This window comes from Eleginops maclovinus, chromosome 23, assembly GCF_036324505.1.
Source record: "Eleginops maclovinus isolate JMC-PN-2008 ecotype Puerto Natales chromosome 23, JC_Emac_rtc_rv5, whole genome shotgun sequence".
NCBI classification, from domain to species: domain Eukaryota; kingdom Metazoa; phylum Chordata; class Actinopteri; order Perciformes; family Eleginopidae; genus Eleginops; species Eleginops maclovinus.
Genome location: NC_086371.1, coordinates 14,636,502 through 14,658,909, shown reverse-complemented (window position 1 = coordinate 14,658,909; position 22,408 = coordinate 14,636,502). Strand labels below are relative to the sequence as shown.

Genomic DNA, 22,408 nt, shown 5'->3' with positions numbered 1-22,408 from the left:
TTCCCGCATTTGATTGGTTGAGAACCATAGCAACAAATCGCCATGTTTTTTACAAGTCGACGAGAAACGAAAATATTTAACAGACATTTATGTATCGCCAATCCTTAATATAATATGAAGCAAAGCCTGATGTTGGCATTACTTACCTTCAGAACGATGCCTGACTGTGTCGGCGATATCTAAAGGTGTTTCAAGGCAGGTTGTAGAGCTCCGAGCCATCGTAGGTAAGGCTTCAATAAGAAGGCATTTCATTGGCTAACACGCTGGCTGTGCATGCAGTATAAGCACACGCCATTAAACCCGCTTTCAAGCAGGGAAGGACCATTGATTTTGACATGTTAGTACTCTGTTAGACTCCCTCAAAGCCTCATGCATGACCACATTTCATGATATTTTATGTTGACGAAGACACCGTAGTGCTACATTATCTCTGCATGAAGTACTAGCCCGTAGTTATTCTCTACCACTGTGTGGCTTTTATTAGACACATGATCTCTCTATTCCCCTGACTCATCATCTGAGATATTCAACTATAATAAACTCCAGGTATAGCAGTGCTGTCATTTATTGCAGAGGAGTGATGCTGCACAATCATGTGTGTTGAAACATTGTAGGGTCTACAAAATAGGGTGTTAGCATATTAATGGCAGAGTATTATGCAAAGTAATATGTATTTAATAAACATTACTTTAGCTTAAACAATTTACTCTACATTTTGTGTAAATTCAAACTTGAATAACCAGCTAATCTCATACTATTTTGTGGTTGGCCCTTAGCCCTTTGGAGTTCATGGAGAAAGTGGAGGTGTTTGAGGTTGTGAAAGTGACTGAGGAGGTGGAGAGCTTCTACAGCCAAATGGAGATGACAACCCCAAAAAAGAGGAAGAACAAAGCTCATGAAGACAGTGTTGAGAAATCTAAGAAGCCCAGGTAATGTTCATACTATCTTACATTTCCATCACACACAGATATTACAATATCTTGGCTACAAAAATGATAGACATGTTTAGAGCCTCTTCCAGTTGTTAAAAGAGCCTCTAATAAGAGATAAATGACTCCCACATTTGCTAGTTCTGATTGTACTTGTACTATCTCTGTCTCTTAGGTCTGCCTTCCTGCTATACTTCTTTGATGTCCATCAGATTATGCAACAGGAAATCCCCAATCTGCCACAGTCAGAGATTAACAAAAGAATCAGTGAGAGCTGGAAAAGGCTCAGCGTTGCAGAGAAAGGTTACTATCTGGAGAAGGCCAAGTCTGAGAAGGAAGGCACAGACAAAGTAAGCTACATCCTCAACTGTTTTTCATAGTCAAACCAGTGTTTTATTTCACCAAATAAGCGTTTTATTTCACCAAATAAGCTTCCTAATAAACTCACTTGTACTGAAATAATTTTCCAGCTGTTTAAATTCTTATTTAGATATATTTTGTCCATGGTCAAATTTCCCTACTGCTTTTAATTTATGGTTACTGATCACCTATCAGTAAGCATGGTCGGTGCCAAGAAAAACTCTTAACTTAAAAGTATAGCGGTCATTGATCATCTTTACTTTCAGTGCAAAACAAGTCGCTGAAAAGTCTATAATAACTGATTTATAACTGATTACATTTGTAATTAACACATTTGACTTGTCTAACCTAAACTAGAGTTGGGCCCATTTACTTTTAGTAACACAGCAGAGATAAACAGCTTTTTCCTGCTGATATACTGGTGTCTCATAATGTCGAGTGATTCTCTGGATAGCCATGAACAATATTCTCTTATTCTGCTTTTCCCTCAGTCGTCTCCCAGTCCCTCCAAAGACTTGCCTGGCTTTCGCAAAATCCTCCCTAGAGGCAGTTACTTTCTCCTGTCTAAAGGCGGCTCCTCAAATCAGCATCTGGGCGGCTCTCAGGCAGAGGTGAGCGCAGAGTCTCTGGCCCCTCGAGTGGAAGGACCTCTCACCCAAGATACCCAGTTCACACCTCTTGGGTTGACCAGTGAGGTGGTGCTATGTGAGCAGGCCATTGTTGTCGACAACATTGCAGAGGAAACAGAAGTAGTATCTAATCCCACCGACCCCCGTGGAATCGCAGCCTCTTCTTCTTCCTCTGTTTTATGCAAAGCTCTGGCCTCCGCAGACGAGCATGTCTCACAGGTCTCTGCTGGCCCCTCAGCAAACGGGATTGAAACACTGAAAGGAAATGAGATAACTGTTGCTGCTAGTGCTTACAGTGGGGCCGTGGTGCAGCAGGTACAGGGGGAAAACACACCGCTGGTTGCCATCATACCCTTCCAGGTGAGACTTAAATGTCCTTTTACCAATTTGCAAAATGAGCTTAATTTATTCAAGAGTTATTAGGCCTTTAACGTTTTAATCACAGAGAAGTGATTTTACTAATGCAGTGAAGTGATTTGTCCATCACTTCAGAACCTGCTAGAGCCCAAGTCTTTGCCAAGTGTGGGCTCTGTGAACAGAGAACCAAGTGCCAACCCTTGCTATAAAATGGTAAGCACCCTCATTATTCATCAATCTTATAAATGTCATTACTGAAATTGGCCAGCACAGTGTCTACATGAAGAATATCAGTATTTACCATTAAAGTAATTGTGTTCTCCAATGAAACAGTAACAGCTGAGAGAAGGAACTTGTTTTTCTCCTATTTTCAGTCTTTAAAGACATACACCCGGAGAGGTAGAGGAAGGTGTCTAAAGCCTGGATGTTCATTCGTGTACGTCACCCGACACAAACCACCGACATGCCCTGAATGTGGGAGCCACTTGGGAGGAAAATGGATACCTCCTGTAAGTGTAAAGCAATATCTGCACAGAGTTGGGATGTCACATTGAGTTGAATGAATCCACTACTTGTATAAAGATTCAGCCTCCACTTTTGACCTACAGTTGCAGTTAAATCACTTTTCCTGCGTTTTTATGTCAGGTAAAGAAAACACAAGCGAAAGATTCTGCGTCCAAGAAAGTGCCACAGATAGCTCCAACTAAAACTAATGCAAGCTGCCAACCCACACCTCCCCCTGCTCAGGAGGGGAATGCTGATGTCGGAAAAACAAACTCCACTGGGAGCAAAAGAGGAAGGCAAGTCAAACGGTGCTCTCGAAAGCCGCGTGCAGTTCAAGCTGTGAGGCCAGCAGAGGGCAGCAGCACCAAGGAGCAGGAACAGACAAAGTAAGCGCCTCTAAAGTATGTCACAGTATGTTTGCTATCACAGTGTTGATGTGAGGATCGTGTTAAAAACGTTGCTGTACACCATTTCCGATAGGTCCTTTTATGCTTTGGTGCACATAATAGGCTTGCTATGTGTTAATATGTTTTGTTTTTTATAAATTAAATGTTAATAATTTAGTTTTTGGGAGAAGGGGTGGGAATAAATTAGTGTTAACTTCTTCCCACCCCTTTTCGGATGTGTAATCAGGTAGATCATTTGTTTGTATATAATTTGATACTGCTTAAATTTGTACAGTATCATAATTCTCTTGTTTCATTTCATTATTATTATTATTATTATTATTTTTTGTATTATTGTTTTACACCAAATGTGTGTCAAGAATACCCCTGATATGGTATCATCACAACACAATTAACATGGCCATAATGATTTAGAATAATCATATTATAGCAATATCTATATCAACTTTGAACTAAATATTTATAATGGTATCACTCAAATTATTATTATTATTGTTATTGTTATTATTATTAATAATAATAATAACAATTATTATTATTATTGTTATTGTTAGTATTATTAATAATTGTTATTATTGTGATATTGTGCATTTTGTCTTCCATTAATTGCACTCAGTTGTGTGTGTTGCTGGCTGAGGGTGATAAAGAAACAGAAATCAAGAGGTGCTTGAATGGTTACAAAACACTATCATTTGTTTATTATTAAGCACCCATATGTGTTTAAAAAGTGATGTATTGTTGTTTATTTGTAATGCTGAACTGTATAACAGTAAGTTCGCTAACCTGAAAATATGGATGTAACAGGGTTATAATGTTATTGCAGCTGTTCCCATTTTCAAAAGTATGTATTTCATTTGATGTGCTTTCCATCTGTCACCAAGCAGACCGGTGAAAGACGGTCTTCAGGGAGCGACAGTCCAAGGTCACGACAAAAGCAGTGCCCCCGTTCAAAAGAGGCCTGTTAGACCCATCCTTCCTGCCTTCTGTAACACAGGTAAGATATACAAACAACAATAAGGCTGTATCTCTGTGTGTTAAGTTAGGCTTATCCATATAGATTCTCATATTGTTGTTTCCAGGCCGTGCTTTGTTCCAGATCATGACTGTCCCGCCTGAGAAAGAAAAGAGTGCAAACAACAATAAATTATCCACTGGTAATGTACATCACACAGCCTATACATATCATAATACATGTTTGTGGTTTGGATACAGCTTATGCTATGTTCAATCAGTGCTTGCTATTGGCATGCATTTTTATTACACAGAGAGAAAGTGATCCACTGTACATTTAAAAAGGACTGCACTTTATGAGGTCTCTGCTCTTCGCTGATGTGGTCTGTATCTAACCACAGGGCATCGAGAGAGTTTCTCAGGTCTCAAACCCAGCACTTTGAAGCAACTCGGCCAGGCAGTCCCGACAGCTGCAGCTAAACAGGTAAATACACGCACGCATACACACACACATACTGAGAAACACCCACATAAATACAACAGACAAAGATTCAGATTTGGTCCAATATCACCACTTTCTTTATGTCTTTCTATAGGATTCTTCTGTCCCAGCAGATGGAAGCCAGTCTATGTGTTCACTGGTTGATGGAAGAATGAACATTGTGTCTTTCCTGCCTTTCAAACACTCCGTTTCTAACTTGGTCAGCACCCCACTCTTCTCTGTGCCTTTTCATTCAATTTACAATACATTTTGTTTCTAATTTTCTTTGATTTGTAGCTAATTGTTGCTGGTTATAACAAACATATATTTTAGGATTTGGGACTGTCTACATCACGAGGAAGGGGTCGGTGTAAGAACCCATCCTGTGACTATATGTATAAGAACAGACACAAACCTGCAGTGTGCCCTAAATGTGGCTGTGAGCTGACCCAGAAGAACGCCAAGGGAGTAAAGGTAAAGGCTTTCTTCCTTCAGGAATGCCTCAATGACTTTCCAGCTGTATCCCGTACCCTTCAACGTCGTCATGTGTCCCGGAGCAGTTGCTTTTTCAAATCCATGAATTTCCACTTAACACTGATGACCGCAGGCCTTTTGATGTCAACTCATTAATCTTTGCAGTTTACTCTCTCAGGCTTTTAAGCTAGCGTCTGGTGTCATCTTTTGTATCTTTACAATCCTCTTTGTGTTATTAGTTTATCCTTTAAAGTATGCTGTGGATATCTTCTGGAAAGTTCTTTTAGGATTGTGTTATTCTTAGCAGTAGTAGAACTTTTTTCCCCCTAACTTAACATTAAAATCTGTCCATTGCAATCATGCAGAAACTCTTTAAAAATCCTTTAGAAATCGTTTCTCTTTCTCATCGTTTGAGCTGATGTTTCATATCGATATCCTCTTTTATTTAATTGTAATGTGGATTTATTTTCCCACTCTCTCAGTCTGGGACACTGCTCGATCCGTACCAGGCCCTCAGTCACGCTCAGAGGGACATCCAGCGTCAAAACACCCTGCAGTTGCTTCACCGATCCCTGCAGATTCCTGAGAGCGAGACTGAGCTTCAGGAAACGTTGAACCTCATCCAGGAGCTCAACAGTCTCCAGATCGTCTTGGTTCAACCGAGTGTCCAGGAGCACGAGGGCAGCGCGGAGACGGAGACGCTGGTGGAGTCTGGGTGGCCTCAGTTCTATGAATCAGCAGCGACTCACTGTGGCCTGTGTAACTACCCTCTCTTTAAAGGAGGTCAGAGGTCAGAGGATTTCTCTATTCTTACTGTCCTGCTTCTGGTTTCAGTAACAGCATGTTGTGTTGATGTCCTGTTCTCTAATGTGTGTGTGTGTGTGTGTGTGTGTTGTTGCATCGCAGCACGGTTGCAGGACAGGAGGACTGCTGGCTGCTCACTGAGACTCTGATCCAGACGGCCACTCTCCAGCTCAAGGTGTGTCTCAACGTCCAGTGTCTGTCTCTGCACAGCTTCACCGACCTGCATCCAGGTAAACCCCATGACCTACTACAACTTGTACATTGTTTATGTTTTTTTTATCAAACACAATTACGTGTGTACTTCTGGGAATGATGGGTATGTCTTCTGTTTCATAATTTAAACCGATACACTGATTGTGAAGAGGAACTTTCTGTAGCTTAATATAAGAAACGATAGCATTAGCTGCAGCTTAGCATACGGTTTAGTTTTATTTGTGTGCAGACCATAGATACAAAACATGTACTTGTGGTCAGGGCCAGCCCTGGGTACAAGTGAACTAGGCGCCCACCTAGGGTGCTGAATTGATGGGGGGCGTCCTCTAGTTGCGCCCTTAAGCATACATCTGTCTCTTAACCAGTATAGGCGAATGCTAAGGAAACTATACGCTAACATTGCATACCCCCCCCCCGAAAGGTGGAGTGCTTGCGGAGGTAGTGATGGGCCATGATTGGGGTGCAAGCTAAAATCTTACCTAGGGCAGCACATTGGTCAGGGCCGGGCCTACTTGTGGTAACAGCAGTGCTCAGTCACGGGATATTAAGTGCATATAAACAGCCCTGGTGACGATTTATTTTGAACTGTGGTCAGGTTTGTTCAACGTCGGGAACAGACTGCTTGTTAGTATCGACCTGTTTCTGAAGATCCGGGCCCTTATCAAACTGGGCCAACCCCCGCCTCAGGCTGCCAGGACCGTACTCGACCACAACCCCAATCACCCTGGTACTGTTTCATTCCTGTCTTGCATTTTTGATCCCTTGTGGATCTTTTATCTTTTTACAGCAGGTTTCCTATGAATCTCATTGTGTCTTCCTCTTGTGCATTAGTCCATTCTCTGAGTGCAGAGGAGTTTTCTCAGATTCTGGAGCTTCTCCTGAGTGGCTACTGGGCCTTCGAGAGCCTGACAGTGCGCGATTACAACGACATGATCTGCGGCATTTGTGGAGTTGCACCCAAACTGGAGATTGCGCAGCGACACACATCAAACGTACTGGAGCTAAAGAATGTGGAGGTGGGAGATTAATGCGACAACATTGATATGTAAATAAAGCACAACATAGTCATGATAACATAGCGCTGTTGGAACGGTTAGGATGGTGCAACAGAGAACAGAGCATGATGTGCAGTGAATGTTTCAAAGCTACTTTTTAACAGTATTATTTAATAAATGGTTTAGCTTGCTAACCAGCAAACATTGTCAGTAACTCCTAACGTTAGCTTTAGCCTTCTAATCGATTTTTTTCATGGGCATAATGTTTCACACCATCACATGTCAATACTGATATCTTTTAAATCCTATGTTAAGTCTATAAACAGAGGTGGGAGAAGAACTTTGATCTTGTACTAAAGTCAATGTAGAAATAACAGTTTGTAGGAATACTCTGTTACAAGTAAAAGTCCGGAAATTAAAAGGTTACTCAAGTAAAAGTACAAAGGTATTACCATCAAAATATGCTTAGAGTACCAAAAGGGGGTCATTGTCACCTTTTTCATACCTGATGAGTTTGCATCCCTAGTATTAAGCAGTATGTCTTCTGCATGTAAAACCTAAAGAAAGTCAGCCTGTAAAGATGCTACTGTAGGGACCTCTCCACTCACTCTTCACTCTGCCCACAGTTCACCTGGCCGGAGGGGTCCGTCTCAGACGAGGTGCATGTGGACGACTTCTGGTTGACCATGGAAAGTGAGGCTATCGAGCAAGCCACTTTCCCCACTGACATCCCAATCACACGGGTGGATGCTTCCATCATCGCCCCCTTTATTCCCCCACTCATGAGGGGTCCCACTGTCATCAACACAGAGAAGGACAAAGTGCCGTTGCACACACAGCCGCCCTCAGGTACCTCGTTCTATTACATTTGAACATGGTAGTCCTGTGAATGATGCTGTTATGGAGTGAAAAGAAAGACAAAAGTGTTTCTTTATATTATTGTCTTTCATCTCTTCCATGGATGGGGCTCCATAGAGAATGAGATTAAACAAGAGGATTACATTCACTGCACTTTGTGTGTTATGGATAGATAATTGTATAATGATACAAATGTCATGCAGGGGTTCCGGTTTCTACGTATTCAGTGTTAGTGTTACGTGTTAAGATTTTCTTCCATGCAAAACAGAGTGATATTGTTTGATGATTTTCTGTGATAAATGCATTTTGTAACACAACTAGTTAACTTATCTTTGATGGCAGTGCCTCCATAAAAACACATCTTTAACCTCACCTGTTTCAGGAGACCCTTCGGTTTTGGTGCGTCTTATTCATGATGGTCAGCTGAGACTTGACAAGATTGAAGATCACAGTGAGGACGAGCTGAGAACGATACTGAGCAGCTGCAGGGCGAGCATCACCCCGGGCTCTACTAAGGTGTGTGTGTGTGTGTGTGTGTGTGTGAAATGCTTAAATACTAATAGATTCACTAATCATGAGTTAGTCTGGCAGACTGGCAAGTATTAATTACTTTGTGTAAGGGTATTTCAGCTTGTGGGTTCCTTTATTTATGAGTCCGTGTTTTTGCTGTTTTAACTTGGTTTCCTCTCGTGCACTCACATGGGTGTGGGGTTTGTCTTAATAAAAGTCTATTTTCTGTCTCCCTCTGTGTCAGGACGAGTTGCTGGCCTCTTTGATCTCCTTTTACACACTCGTTCAACGTGGCCTCTCCACTGCCCCGCAGCACCCCCCTCCACACTTCACTGCTGGCAAGCTGTCCCAGCTCTGCCCTCATAAGGTAAACACAGCAGCTATCTCATTCTTCCACAGAAATCTGTAATGTAAAGGCACACATCTGATGGATAATCCCAATGAAAGGTGAAAGTGTCTCATTGATGTATTCAGTGTGAATTATTTTCTTTCCTGTCTCCAGGTGGTGTGCGGCTCTAAGTGCTTGGTCAGAGGAGAAACGGCTCGAGACCACGTAGACCTGCTGCTGTCCTCCCGCTTCTGGCCCCCGGTCTACGTCAGTGACTGTGCACGCCGGGTGGCGCTCTGTGCCGACATGCAGTACCCAGAACAGGCGACCCAGATGTGGGGCAGGAACCAAGGCTGCTTCTCTGACCCTTTTGAAAAGCCAGAGGTTAGTGACTGAAATACAATCCAATGACCTATAAAGGAAACTCACGTGACAGATGAAAATACAAACTCAAAGATAAAAAAAACAAAACAGTGTTTTTCTGATTGTAGAAATTACAGGTATAAACTAGATGTGTCATCTTTACCGTATGAGTATATATTTGACAAAGGCTCAAAGTGAGTTGACAACCTCTCCCCCTTCTTCAGTTTGTAGCGTGTGCGGAGCTTCAAGAGCAGCCGTACAGCGCTGACCTGTCCTTGGTAGCAGAGAACCAGCAGGTCCACCCCATCACTAAATCATCTTCCTGCTGGCTGGTGCACCCCCCTGGAGCAGCTGTAGAGCCTCCTGCGCTTCCTTCAGAGCACTATTCAATGTCCCTCTGCAGAGACCTGGAGCCCTACGTCGGCCTGGTGGCTGAGCTGGAGAAGGAGGAGGAGGATGACGGGGGGGCAGAACAGAAAGAGCAGACGGACAAAGCTGAGAATGGCTCCTCAGAGGACTGTTGCTCAGTAACCTGTGCACTGCGGCAACCTGTGGTTTTTACCAACACAGCATACTACTACCTTTACAACCGTCTGGTAGATTTCCTCACCAGCAGAGACATTGTGAGCCAGCAGATCAACCAAGTGGTGAAGGCCTGCCAACCCGGGGAGGTAGTGATCAGGGACGCTCTGTACAGACTGGGAGTGGCACAGATCAACACAGAGAAAGAGGAAGATGAAGGGATCGGGGTGGAGGTACAGACACAGGAGGGAGGGACAGAGACGTGTGAGGTGGTGCTTACTGAATAGAGATTTTCGGGATGGACAGTTAACACTCACGCAAAGGGACGGACTGAAAGTAAAGATGGCTGCATGCAAAGACCGGAGAGAAGATTGAGGAGAGAGGAAGGTGCTGCCAGAAGGATTCCAGAGTTTGGAAGTGACACTCCTATCCATCATTTTGATGCCGAGAGTACCTGACTCTATCCTATCTGCTTTACAAGATTTGACTGATATGAGGATTAAGCGTGACTATAGATGTGGTTAGACTTTCCCTTTAATGGACCTTATTTAGTTAGAGAATCAGAAGAGTTGACTGTTTTACTAAAATAATGACATTAAATGTCATATTCTTAACTTGATCTAACTACAGTAACACTGAGGTTGAGTCAGTATGTCAACATAATGGAGACTGAAAGTCAAAATGATTTTTAAAAGTGACTAAAAGAATGTATCAATATTAGTATTTTATAATAATGGGGTGCCAAGAGTAAAAGTGAAAGTGAGTTAGGCTGACTGAAAGAATGTAAGAAGGATTTAAAAAGCTCTGCTAAGCGTAATTGTATTTATTTAACCATGAATAGTATGTTGTATTTATTACCCTTTTTCGTCCAGAGACATTTTACACTCTTACCTCTCCCCAGCCACTTGTTGCCTTCTGGACTGACGTTTGCTTTTGCAACGCTTTGATGAATGTTTATTTCACTTTTGTCGAGCAAGAATGACTGTCACTCTCAAACCAGTCACGTAAAAGAGCCTTCAGACGTCATCAATCTTAGTATTATTGTGAGTTAAAAAGCACCACATTGTGCAGAAAGTAGGACAGATGTTATTTTTATGTAGCTGGGACTTTTCTCTAATTTGGGATTTATAGATTTCCCCTCTTTCAAACATGCCATGACTCTGACTCCACTAAGTTTCAGAGAGAAATACGGTTTGTTTTTTAATTCAATAGCATGGTAGAAGTCAATTTTATGTGCAGAAAGCAATGTACCTGTAAATATGATGCAGTGCTTTAGTATGCTTAAGATCACCTAGTACAGTTTCCTGACAAAATATATAATTTTTACTTAGTAGACCTTACTTGAATTGAAAAACTTCAACTGGTCAGCGTTATTGTATTGAAATCCATATAATAAATTTCACCAACCAACAAAACTACAAAGCAAAGACAGTGTACGTTGTGTAAAATCTCACTTATTGTGCGACAGTCTGGTTGAGCTCATTATGCTTTACATGCCTAAATGTAGAAAATGTTTTGAAATATTATGAGAATCTTATTGGGGAGAAACATCAACATAAAGCTGGTTATGTGTTTGTGAATAAGGAACTCGGAAAGTCTGCCCCTCCGTAGAGTGTTAAAGAAGTCAACAAAATAAATATAATTTTAGCTGAAACCACACAAAGGATAGATTCATTTAGATTTTCCAAACTCGATGGGATAAATACTTCTCTACAAAGATTTCTGAGTTGTGCAATGTTGACAGATACTGTGGGAAATGTTTCAGATGAAATGCAAATTTGGCATTATTCAAGAAAAAGGAAGTAAGAATTTAAAAGCGGGCACTGCATCATAATCCTGTAGTAAGTAAAATACTTTTAGTCATAAATCTTCATCCAAAGCCTCAACAGTTTCTCAGGGATTTAATTTGCAGCTTTTGCATTGATTGTTTCACAAAATCACAACAGATGCAGTATATGAAATATTGACTATCTACTCTACATCATTCCAGAGAAAATATAGATAATTCTTGATTTACATCATGAGATTTATACATTAGACCTCACTCGTGTTTCATTCAGATTCAAGCACATTTTAAATGCCTGAAGACACACGTGCAGTCTATATCTCACATAGCTTATAGGTTATCCTGAAATATTTTATGGTATTCTTATATCTTCAAAGTTGGCAGTGAAGGCTGACTGCTACATATAGACATCAGAGGAGATAAGTTTTGCCACACACAAATCAAAAAAAGACTTTCACATTGTCAAACATGAAACATTGTTCATCTGATCCAGAACGGATTTCCCTGCTCAGTTCAGTTGTATTCCCAGCTCCTAAATCACACTTAAAAATGGTTAATTAATTAGATAGAAGTGGAACAATCACATGTTGCCACTAACTGACAGCTGCTGTAAGTATGTACCGAGAAATACAGCTATGACCAAAGCACGGCGAGCAAAACAACATTGCCATTCTTTGACTTCTCCACAGTTGATTTAGCACGTTAAAAACAGGGAAAAACACTTTTACTGTTTGTTTGTTCAATTGAGGTGATTGTAGAATAAAACTTGTGTAGAGCATTAAAAGATAAGCAGTCACTGTGACCGCTGGGTTTCTTCCTAAACCATACATGCAATAAAATGATAAAAGGAAGGGAACCTGATGGATATCTCCTCAAAAACAAGGCATAAACTATCACAGGAATATGAGGAAGGCCCTCACAAAATATTGGAATGAACAGCTGTGGTTGTGGGGAGGGGCCGTAAGGACAGGGTCCACCATTTTTGTGCTACGCCCCTGGGAAGGACTAACAGATTATACCTCAAATATATATCAGATGTAGGAATAAAAAGTCTGTGATGGATATTTGGATGATTGTGCAGTTAGTTGACATGTTTCCTGCTTTCATTTCTTCAGTCGGTGTGAGTCGTGGCAACCTCTAGTCATGGTCTGCATAGAAGCAAGTCACATGATTTCTGCTGCCGCTCGTCTGTCTGGCGAGCAGCACAACAGGCAAAAAATAGCTATGACTCTCTGCGATTGTCCGGCGGTTAGAACAAGCTGTGGTACCCTGGCATCGAACTACAGCTCATCCCACTTCCCTGATGCTTGCTGATGATTTATTGATTTGCTTATTGATTGGTGGTTAGCTTTTCAACAAAACTGGTAGTTGTTGGTCTTCATCAGAGGCTGCTCCTCTTCCTCGTGGTCACAAGACCGGTCACAGGGCCCGTCGCACGACTTGGGCTCGTCACACACTTCATCCTCTGTTACTTGCTGCGGCAAATTCTGGTAGATTAGCTGTGGAGAGGCACCATTAGGACGGTTAGACTCCAAGAAAGACAGATCTCAGCTTCATAATATTATGGTGTGATAAGAGGAAAAAGTCTTGTTTTTAAACAACATATACAAACATGTGCATGTCGCCCTTGGGAACAGCACCCAAATAAGATGTTATCACAAAAAATCTAATTGTTTCAATTGGTTTCACAGCTTAGCTAAATTGCTGGGAGAATTGAATTTAAAAAAGAGAGTTCCCTGAGGACACTTTGTCTGGGGCACCACATGATTTGTTCTATTGATAGTTTTGGCAAAGCAGGATTTGAGTCACTGAATTGTGCTTCACACCGACTCACCTGTTCCTGCTCAGACTGCTCCCCGAGTAGTCTCTCTATCATCTGACTGATCTTACTAAATGTTGGACGCTCTGTCGGTTCCAGATTCCAGCACATCTTCATGATGGTATAGCTGAAAAAAAAGTGAACGGTATTATAAAACGTTTTTTTAAAGTTTCCTGGACAAAAGAAAACATTAAGGCTACACATTTTAAGGGGGTTATATTTTTAACTGTGCACTCAACCCTTTGTAAAATCAGGGAAGCTGTGTAAAGACAAATCAGAGGGGAAAAAAAGAGGCTTATGGAGGTGGTGACGCAGTTTGATAAGAGAGACTTGTTCATAAGAACCCCTCCAGTCTCAGTTTGCTGCCGTGAAATAGCAGTTACATGGCTTCCTAGCTTTGAGATCATGTGGCTAACAGGCAGAACTGAGAACTGACACACAGCAGAACAACAGATGATGAGGCCCTGACTCAGATTTAGTCCTCTCTGTTTCCATGCTTATTCGCAAATCAGCACACACAGATGTTAGGGTCCTCTGACATACAGGGAAAACACTGTTTTTATTTCTCATTTCAAATATTAAGTTACGAGTTAAGGCTTGTTATTTTTTAGGGGTATTAGATAATCTCAAGCAGAAGAAAAATATCTGTAATAATGAAAGTACTTCATATGGTTTCCTCATGTCTCAGTTATTTCAGATGCTAAATACACTGGCAGAGAAATAAGGGATCTTTGTTCTGTTGCGATGAACATTTGGCGAGCAAACTATTTTAACTCTGCAACGTTGAAGTCAACTTGGGATCTACAATCTTTCACAAATCACTCATTGTTACTTCTCAACTTGTATGTAAAAAGGTGCCACTGCTTCTCAGAGTCTAATAATCTGAATGCTAACATTTAATCGGCTTATAAAAAGGCTGCTATGACCGTTGACTCAATGCTAAAAACCCTGCTGATAGTCACTTGATACTCCAGCAAAACTCAACTGATAATCAGGTGACATCAACATTGACTGGACAAAGTAAAGTGTTTTTAAAAAGTGGGGCATGGAAAAATGTGCTGTGACCCATCTCTGTATGAACCAGACTTTATGATGCTGAACGGTGAAGCTTACATCTCAGTCGGGGCAAAGTTTGGTTGGCACATCTGGTAGCCACGCCTCACCATCTTATAGAACCTGGAGTCCACAGCCACACTGGGGTAGGGGCTCTTGCCTAATAAAGAATAATATACAGTTTAGCAAGCAAATAATACAAAAATTGTGTGAAAACGTAGGGTACATATGTGTGCGTTCAGACCTAACGAGAAGATCTCCCACAGGAGGATGCCGTAGGACCAGACGTCACTCTGAATGGTGTAGACACAGTCAAAGATGCTCTCTGGAGCCATCCACTTCACTGGCAGACGGGCCTTCACACGAACGATATAAAAAGGACAAAACGTTTTTTATTTTTCATGTAGTCCTTAAATTGGTTAATCTGAAGCAGCTATACTCGAGGGCTTACATTGCCTTTCACCACATAGTTGGAGTCATTCATGATGTCACGTGCCAGGCCAAAGTCACAAATCTTAGCCTCTCTGCGGTCGGTCAAAAGGACATTCCTGGCAGCCACGTCTCGGTGAATACACTGCACTCACACACACACACACACACACACACACACACACACACACACACACACACACACACACACACACACACACACACACACACACACACACACACACACATCGCAATGCAGTATGAAGATTTATGATCAGCTAATTTTCAAACCCATGGGAATTACCCCTCACAAATGATTTCACACCCTTCATTATATTCTATAAAAAGCAATTATTTTACACGGAAATTTGTTCGTATTTTCTGAAATGCAGAGGGGGGTTTTGTTTGTTGTTTGGGTATTACCCACGTTATAGGAAGTTTTTGGTTTTAGTTGTGTGACTTCAATTTCAGAAATAAACTCACGTTTTTGGCAGCTAGAAAGTCAAGGCCCTGAGCCACTTGATAAGAAAACCTCAGCAAGTCATCAATGTCCAACGGCCAGTCACCAGCCTCCTCAGACACAGAGTCTTCGAAGGAACCAAACAGCAATAATATTAGTAACACCCAGGGTCAGGATGTTGGGGCTGATGCTTTTTATTAACATTCTGCTGCATAATAGACACGTTTTGTCCATTTTAGTGGGATTTGAGGATAAAGCTGTTTACCTGGAGGTGATTCGATACTCGGCACCGTGGTGGGTCTCATCTCTAAGTAACTGCTTGAAGATGCACTGGAGATACCACTGTCACTGTTGGATGAAGAATAAAGACAAGAAAGATGTCAGAGATAGAAAGTTTTTTAACAAATCCTTATAAGACAGCACATGCCCGGTGATGTACCTTCTGATGAACTGTTTGTCACTGCAGACGTTCTTGTAGTCATTAGAGTCATCCGCGGTGTCAGGAACACTCATTACAAAGTTCTCAAACTTCTCTGCCTTCTGGCGAAGGAAGTTCAGGAGGTCGCCGAGGCTGCAGTACTCCGTGATCACAAGCACCGGTCCTGATGAGGAGGAGACACGCCATGTTATGAGCCTTTCGACAAAGGAAACGTGATTGCATGCTAATTACATACATTTACTAGATTTTCCAGGAACTGGATGATAAACATGTTATTGCAGCATTCTTATTTTATCGGACATAATGCAGAACAAATACAGGAAGTTGTCTGACCTCCGTAGGTGCAGGCTCCCAGTAGATTGACAATGTTTTTGTGGTGTCCCAGGTGGCTCAGGATCTTCAGTTCAGACATCAGAGCTTCCCTCTCATCTGAATGGGCACTGGCTGCAGAATCACAATTCATATTGTCAACATTTCTGATCATGCACCACAAATCATTTCCCTTGGCCATTTTCAAATTTGCAGTCACTCTGACTTGCTTGTGTAGATAAGGATCTGTGTTAGATATTCTTGACATCGGCCAACCTTTTAACATTTTCACAGCTACACGCAACTCATTCTCTTCCATTCCCAGACCACAGGCTGTGGCCTCAACCACCTTTCCAAAAGCTCCTGCACCCAGGATCTTCCCTGTTAGGAAAGAAAATACAAGAAGAAGCGTTTTTAGTCCTCCACATTTAGATTTCAGACAGTTTTTCTGATTCTATTGCTTTTATCCTCCCTTTTCTTCTTTTTTTATATATGTTTATAAAAATGTAAGAGAATTGTGCATGCCTAACTTCAGCTTGTCCCTTGGGAACTCCCACTTCTCATTGTAGGGCAGCTGGGTGGGGTCAATGAAGGTGTAGTTGTTTCCATCTCTTGCCTCAATGATCTGCCAACGGATCTCATACCTGGGTTTCTGAAGATGAAGAAAGGAGCCAATGGAAGTTAACCACAGCAACGAAAAACATCACACACAAGTAGGTCGCCTTCATCCTGGGGAAATATTTCACCCGTCAAACAATGCTTTACAACTTAGACTTGTTTTAGGTTCTTAGTGCATGACATTACCTGCTTATATTTGTATAACAGGAAAACAAGAAGCACAAGGAGGATGGCCAGAATTCCTGCTGCTCCAGTTAAGGTGGAAGTGAAGAGTTTGTCTGTAAACCAGAGAAAAATCCCTATCTTAGTTATATGGAATGTGTGTGTCATACAAGCAGATGTTTTCTAAGAGGAATTCTGCAGAACATATGATAATCAAATAATCCAAAACTCACCAGAAACCTCCATGGCAAAAGTGTCGCTGCTGATGCCAACAAGGTTGAAAGCCACACACTCGACCGTCATCCTACGGCTGGACGGGCCCACAGTGAGGACGCTCTCCACCTCCACGGCCCCGTACTCCTCCCTCTGGACCTCCACTGTGGGAGCCTGGAGAGGGATCGCCAGCTGCAGCCCTGAGGTGTTTTCATTGCACCTGCCTCATTGCAAAACATATATAGTCAGACAAAGGTCTTACGAGTACGGGTGAAAAGTTAATTACAATTTTCCCGACCCATGATCCCAGTGCAGTGAAACTTACGTAGGCCTTATCCCGAAACACTGGTACCAGATGATTCTGGGAGCAGGATAGCCAAATGAGGTGCAGGTGAGTGTGGTTATGTTTTCCCATCTAACCACAGCAACAGGTCTCTCTGCCAGTGAGGAAAGAATAAATGTTAAGGCAATTTATCCTTCAGATTTTAATAAGATTTTTAGTATTTTCATTTTACATGATAATTGAATAGTGCCAGTTTACTGTGAATGGGTTTACTGATTTTGTTTTTACTATGTGACTTACGATACATCTGGACTTGGAATTTGATGGATTCATTGGCCAAGTCACTCCTGGCATAGAAGATGTATTGCCCTTGTTCCCGAGCATTCATTCTCTTCAGCTGCAGAGTAGCATGGTATCTAAAAATCACACAAAACGTTTTTTTAACGGAGAAAAAGAGGAATATGAAATGACTCATTTTGCGGTTTAAAGACATTCAGACATGTCCAATGTATCACCGCAGAGTTAATCAACAAGGAAAACAAGAACACTGTTCTTCCCTCTAGCATGACCTGAGAAAATAAAATGACCTTGAAGTACAAATTGTTGTTTTTTTCTGCATTTGTAAATAATTACATTTTTCAGGGTTCGGTCTGTTTGTATTTGTGTTTATCAACAGGATTACAGAAAAACCTACAGGCAGGATATCTATGAATCTTGGTTAAAGAGTGTAAAATTGGCCAAGGAAAAACAAAAGATGGTATGGATACACACATTCATGTTGGAGTAATACCATTGAGTATTATCAGAGCTTTAAATCTAGGTTAAAAACTCAAACATTAAGATTATTATGATATTATTATTATTTATCTCCCATTTAACCAGCACTGTTGTACCTGTTGTTGTATCTGATGAGCTTCTGCTCCTGTGTGGAGGTGTTGGGGGATGTTGGGGTGAGCCATCGATGCTCTGTAATGTGGGGGTATGCTTCAATGAACACATTGAGCTCCAGATCTTCTCCCTCGTTCACCTCCAGTGAAAGCCCCTGGTGGGCCAGTTTAGGGGACAGCTGGGGCAAGAGCCTGATGTAGGCTTTGTCTGTTTAGAAGAACCGAAACCGTTTGATTTGAGAGGATTCCTGTCCTCATTATAAGACAAAAGAGGAATGGTTGTTTCTGTTGCTTACCTACGACCAGCAGGTATGTTGTTGAACTGTTCACCCCTGCTTCATTAGTGCCAGTGCATGTAATGTTTCCTGTGTCTGCAAGGTCCACAGCAGGGATGGTCAGTATGCTCTCTATGTCCAGGCGGTTTTCTCCATTGGAGCGAACGTTCTCCTCTATTGTGGGTTTCTGAAGTTATGGGAAATAATATCCAAGTTAAAAATACTATTATTACAACAATCAAGAAAACTCCTAACATGTTAAATACTGACCGACTTGGTGATGTATTTCCAGGTGACGTTGTAGTTGAAGTTTGGGTTGTGTGTTGTGCAGCGAATCTTGAGTTTTTCCCCAACAATGCGCACATATTCATCTGTTTCCAAGACAACATATGGAGGGAAACGAAGCTCTGGAGCAAGAGAAATTATGAAAAAGTATCAAACTTGATGAACGTGACACTTCAAATGAATCTATGGCAGCTTTGGTTGGTCATCCCTAAAAATCAAGTGGCCTCACTCTGAATGACGTTGATAGAAAAGGCCTTGGAGGTTTTCTCCACACCGTTGACCCTGGCTGTGCAGACATAGTCAGCATTGTAGCTAGGCTGGAGCCTGTGGATGAGAATACCACGGTGCCGGTAAACTGTAAAGTTCATCCCCGGTGGCACAGAGGTGCCGTTGTCCATGCGGAGGCCCAGGTCTGTGGCAGCTGGGTCTGTCAGCAGGCAGGGCAGCAGGTAGTCCTCACCTTCCTTCCTCACCACCTGCACCGACGTGCTGCTGGTCCAGAATACACGGTTTGGGTCTGGAATAGAAAGTGTTGTAGAGAGAATGAGATCATAGAGCAGTAAAGTGATATTTGATTTACACTCAGAACAATCTATTGAACAATCACAGAAACGATTCTGTTCTTATTTATTCACACTTACCTTGTATGTACACATGCACAGAGGAGGTGAGTTGCTGTGACCCAGCAGTGTAAACACATTTGTAGGTTCCGGTGAATTCTGCAGAGGGACGTTCCACCTTCAAGGTGCGGACGTTCCCATTGCCCTTGGACACAAAGCGCCTGTGTTTGGATAACCGCGTCTGCCAGTTTACAGGCCGGTCACCCTCACACCTCAGATCCAGAGGGGTCCCGGATCTGACCACCACCTCAGTGCCTGCCACCAACTTAGAGTTCAACTTGATCACTGGACGCCTCCATTCTGCTGAAAAGGAACAAAATATGAATAAATGAACGCATTTATTGACTATTTTCAGGTTGTGAAAACATAGTGTGTTCTGACTCCTGTCAGTGACTGCAAAAGTAAGTTTCCCCCTGGTGGTGTTTTTGAGTTATTGCAGCTTTAATTACCAGGACCTTCAGTGTTCAGTGTTCATGCATAGAGAGTGCTCCACCACAGAGAGTTGGTTGTCTGAGCCTTGGAGTGGAACTAACAGTGCGTAGAGATGCACTTGGTTTATTTGAGTTGTTTTATGGCACTGTGATCTTTAAGGTGATGTTGAGGCGTTTATTTTAACTTACGAAAACCGTGCAAACTATGCTAATGCTAATCGCGACACTAACAGTTAGCAAGAGGCTAGTTAAGTTGCTATGGCTAATTTAGTTCATTGTTGAGCTTCATGTGTGGTGAATGAGTGTATTTCATGTATCTGTACTGTAATATGTGTGTTCATCTGTGTTGCAGTTTTAGCAAAAAACATAACTGAGAAGATTCAGTAAATCAACCTCAACCAAAGCTACTGGGTATCTTTATTGGTTCGCTATCTGTCAGCCAGGACAGAATATAGTGTGAGAGAGATAAATCAATATTAACTTTGTTGTTGAAGTTCATCTCTTTCATGTGTTTCCTATGTTGAAAATCCAAGACTTTGTTTCTGTTTTGGAAACAAAAAACCGGAGGACCCAGAGCTGTCTCGCCCGCTCAATGATTCAGATCTATTTTGGAAGCCCCCTTATGAATTTAGGAACAGATAGAAGACTTGGAGCCAAATGAAGTCTCTCTCACTTCTGCTTTTTTTCATGTCCCTATCTCAACAATGGTGTTTATCATAATGTAAATGTAAAGTCTTACATCTATTCCTGTTTTAGTTTTGTAAAAACGGGGGGGGGGGGGGGGGGGGGGGAAGAGTGTTTTCAAAAGAAGCGTAACCCTCAAGGGTTGGGTAACTTTTGTGAAAACACTGAAGAGACCGACATCTTTCCTGTCGACCTGAAGCTTTTTCATTTAGAGTTCAGTCACTTTCAGTAAGGTTATCAAAGTGTCAATTAAGAGATTTGGACAGTATGTTTTAAAGCTTGAAGCAGAACTGAAATTTCATGTTCAGCATTTTTCTTTTCCCCACAACACACAAGGTACTGTAGAGAACTAGGAATGAAACAAATCAACATTTTAGTTCTGAACCTCCTGATAGTCGGTCTTAATATTTGTCTTTCCCTAAAAGTCCCTGTTCCATCGTCTCAATGGGCTATTCATCCCACCTCAACACGACCCCAAAAGCATCTCATACAGTAATGCACCAGAAAGCAAAACTAATTCCTTCAGCCATAATTAAACCTAACAACAGATGCTTTTGAGTTCTCAAATTTAAATACATGAAATTGCAATTTGATGCTTTGCGGGTGATGTTCATATGTGTCACATTCAGAGCAAAATCAAAATGGGAAAAAAGTATTTGTCGCATCCCAAATGGAAAAGCCCACAGTGTTTCTCAGCTCTGGACCGACCACGAGTTTTTGCCAAGTATGGTGAAATCATTAGAGCGTAATACACAAAAAGTGAATAATAATAATAAATAATTTCTCAATTGTGTTTCAGAGAAATATATATTATTGAAATTAGATTTATTTAAAACTTGAATCCAAAGCTTTTTTCATACATTGCTACATATTGTCAGATTTGACATCTTTGCTTGTTTTAGGGCCTTACCTGAAGCAGCAGATGCCACAATCCCGAGCAGCAGAGCAAGGTAGGACTGCATCCTGGATCAACTCCAAACCTGCAGTTGGAACGTTGAACTTTGCCCGCAACAAAAGCTTCTTCTTCTTCGTTCTATAGCGTTTGGAGACAAATGAGAAAAAACATCCTCCAATCACTCATCCCCCTCATGAACTACTCTTTTCTGACTGGACAGAGCAGTAGTGCGGTAAACATGAAGAACAATTTAATCTACGGCAATGTTTATCTTCTAAAGTGTACATTGAAATCAGGAACAGATGATTTATTAGTACGAAATACTTTGAGGAAGTGCATACTTACAGTACAGTAAGGGAATTGATTGGTCACTTTACTTTAAAATACAGCTGATGTACTACATATTATTTATTTGTACTCACTTGTCAATGTCTTTAGTCTCAAAGAGGGGTATAATCACTTCCCTGGGTTTGATGTCTCCAGCATCCAGAGTGGAAACCCTTCTTCTTCCCTCTCTGGTTTCCTCTGACCTTCTCTTTCTCCCTTCTGCTTGTTTACAGTCTTTTCACTACTGAAGCCACACAGCAAACAAGAAATCTCTGAGACAGCAAGTGGTGGAGGGTGGAGGGTGGAGGGAAGTGTGTGTGTGTGTGTGTGTGTGTGTGTGTGTGTGTGTGTGTGTGTGTGTGTGTGTGTGTGTGTGTGTGTGTGTGTGTGTGTGTGTGTGTGTGTGTGTGTGTGTGTGTCTTGGTGTGGGGAGGCGGATCAGCTCATCACGCTCAACAAATGAATGAGCCAGTTCCAACTTGCCACAGAAAGGCTTGATTCTCCTGAGACATCCGTTGGGATGAGCCTAATCAATTTAGGCTTTTCATGTTTAGCCTCATGAGAGAGTGACCTAAAGTTAAAGGGCTTCTGACCTACAGTAGGTGTCAGAGTTTTAAAAAGTCAATATTAAGATGAATAAAAGTCATTGTTTTTGCATTGTTTACAGTGAAACAGAAGATGTTAACAGAGTAAGACATTCAGTGAGAGCTAAAGTAGTCAAAAAAAAAATAGTCAAAAAAACTTCAGA

The 22,408-nt window shown here is 41.7% G+C and overlaps 2 protein-coding genes across 4 annotated transcripts; one reads left to right on the top strand and one right to left on the bottom strand.

The window, feature by feature from the left end:
- The first annotated feature begins 52 nt into the window (after positions 1-52).
- On the top strand, positions 53-11,107 carry hmgxb3 (HMG box domain containing 3). Of its 2 annotated transcripts, none has more exons than XM_063875875.1 (21): positions 53-224; positions 777-929; positions 1,105-1,279; positions 1,781-2,278; positions 2,411-2,488; positions 2,650-2,784; positions 2,921-3,165; positions 4,071-4,180; positions 4,266-4,340; positions 4,539-4,621; positions 4,734-4,838; positions 4,952-5,092; positions 5,575-5,882; positions 5,999-6,126; positions 6,705-6,836; positions 6,941-7,125; positions 7,731-7,953; positions 8,345-8,478; positions 8,717-8,839; positions 8,975-9,184; positions 9,388-11,107. In XM_063875875.1, exons 2-21 carry the CDS (start codon positions 790-792, stop codon positions 9,970-9,972), a joined length of 3,813 nt encoding a protein of 1,270 aa, XP_063731945.1. In that variant the 5' UTR covers positions 53-224; positions 777-789; the 3' UTR covers positions 9,973-11,107. The 2 variants fall into 2 exon arrangements, with proteins under 2 accessions (XP_063731945.1, XP_063731944.1); XM_063875874.1 differs by having other exon boundaries at positions 4,068-4,180.
- Positions 11,108-11,571: 464 nt separating this feature from the next.
- Positions 11,572-21,909, bottom strand: csf1ra (colony stimulating factor 1 receptor, a). 2 transcript variants are annotated; one of them, XM_063875876.1, is made up of 22 exons: positions 21,756-21,909; positions 21,349-21,471; positions 19,345-19,626; positions 18,933-19,220; positions 18,689-18,825; positions 18,440-18,605; positions 18,150-18,351; positions 17,557-17,672; positions 17,299-17,410; positions 16,994-17,193; positions 16,785-16,876; positions 16,506-16,632; positions 16,257-16,361; positions 16,005-16,115; positions 15,672-15,834; positions 15,498-15,580; positions 15,256-15,359; positions 14,795-14,917; positions 14,588-14,699; positions 14,404-14,503; positions 13,306-13,417; positions 11,572-12,970 (listed from the first exon to the last, which is right to left on the bottom strand). In XM_063875876.1, exons 2-22 carry the CDS (start codon positions 21,398-21,400, stop codon positions 12,824-12,826), a joined length of 2,934 nt encoding a protein of 977 aa, XP_063731946.1. In that variant the 5' UTR covers positions 21,401-21,471; positions 21,756-21,909; the 3' UTR covers positions 11,572-12,823. The 2 variants fall into 2 exon arrangements, with proteins under 2 accessions (XP_063731946.1, XP_063731947.1); XM_063875877.1 differs by having other exon boundaries at positions 19,345-19,623.
- Between the last annotated feature and the right edge of the window lie 499 nt (positions 21,910-22,408).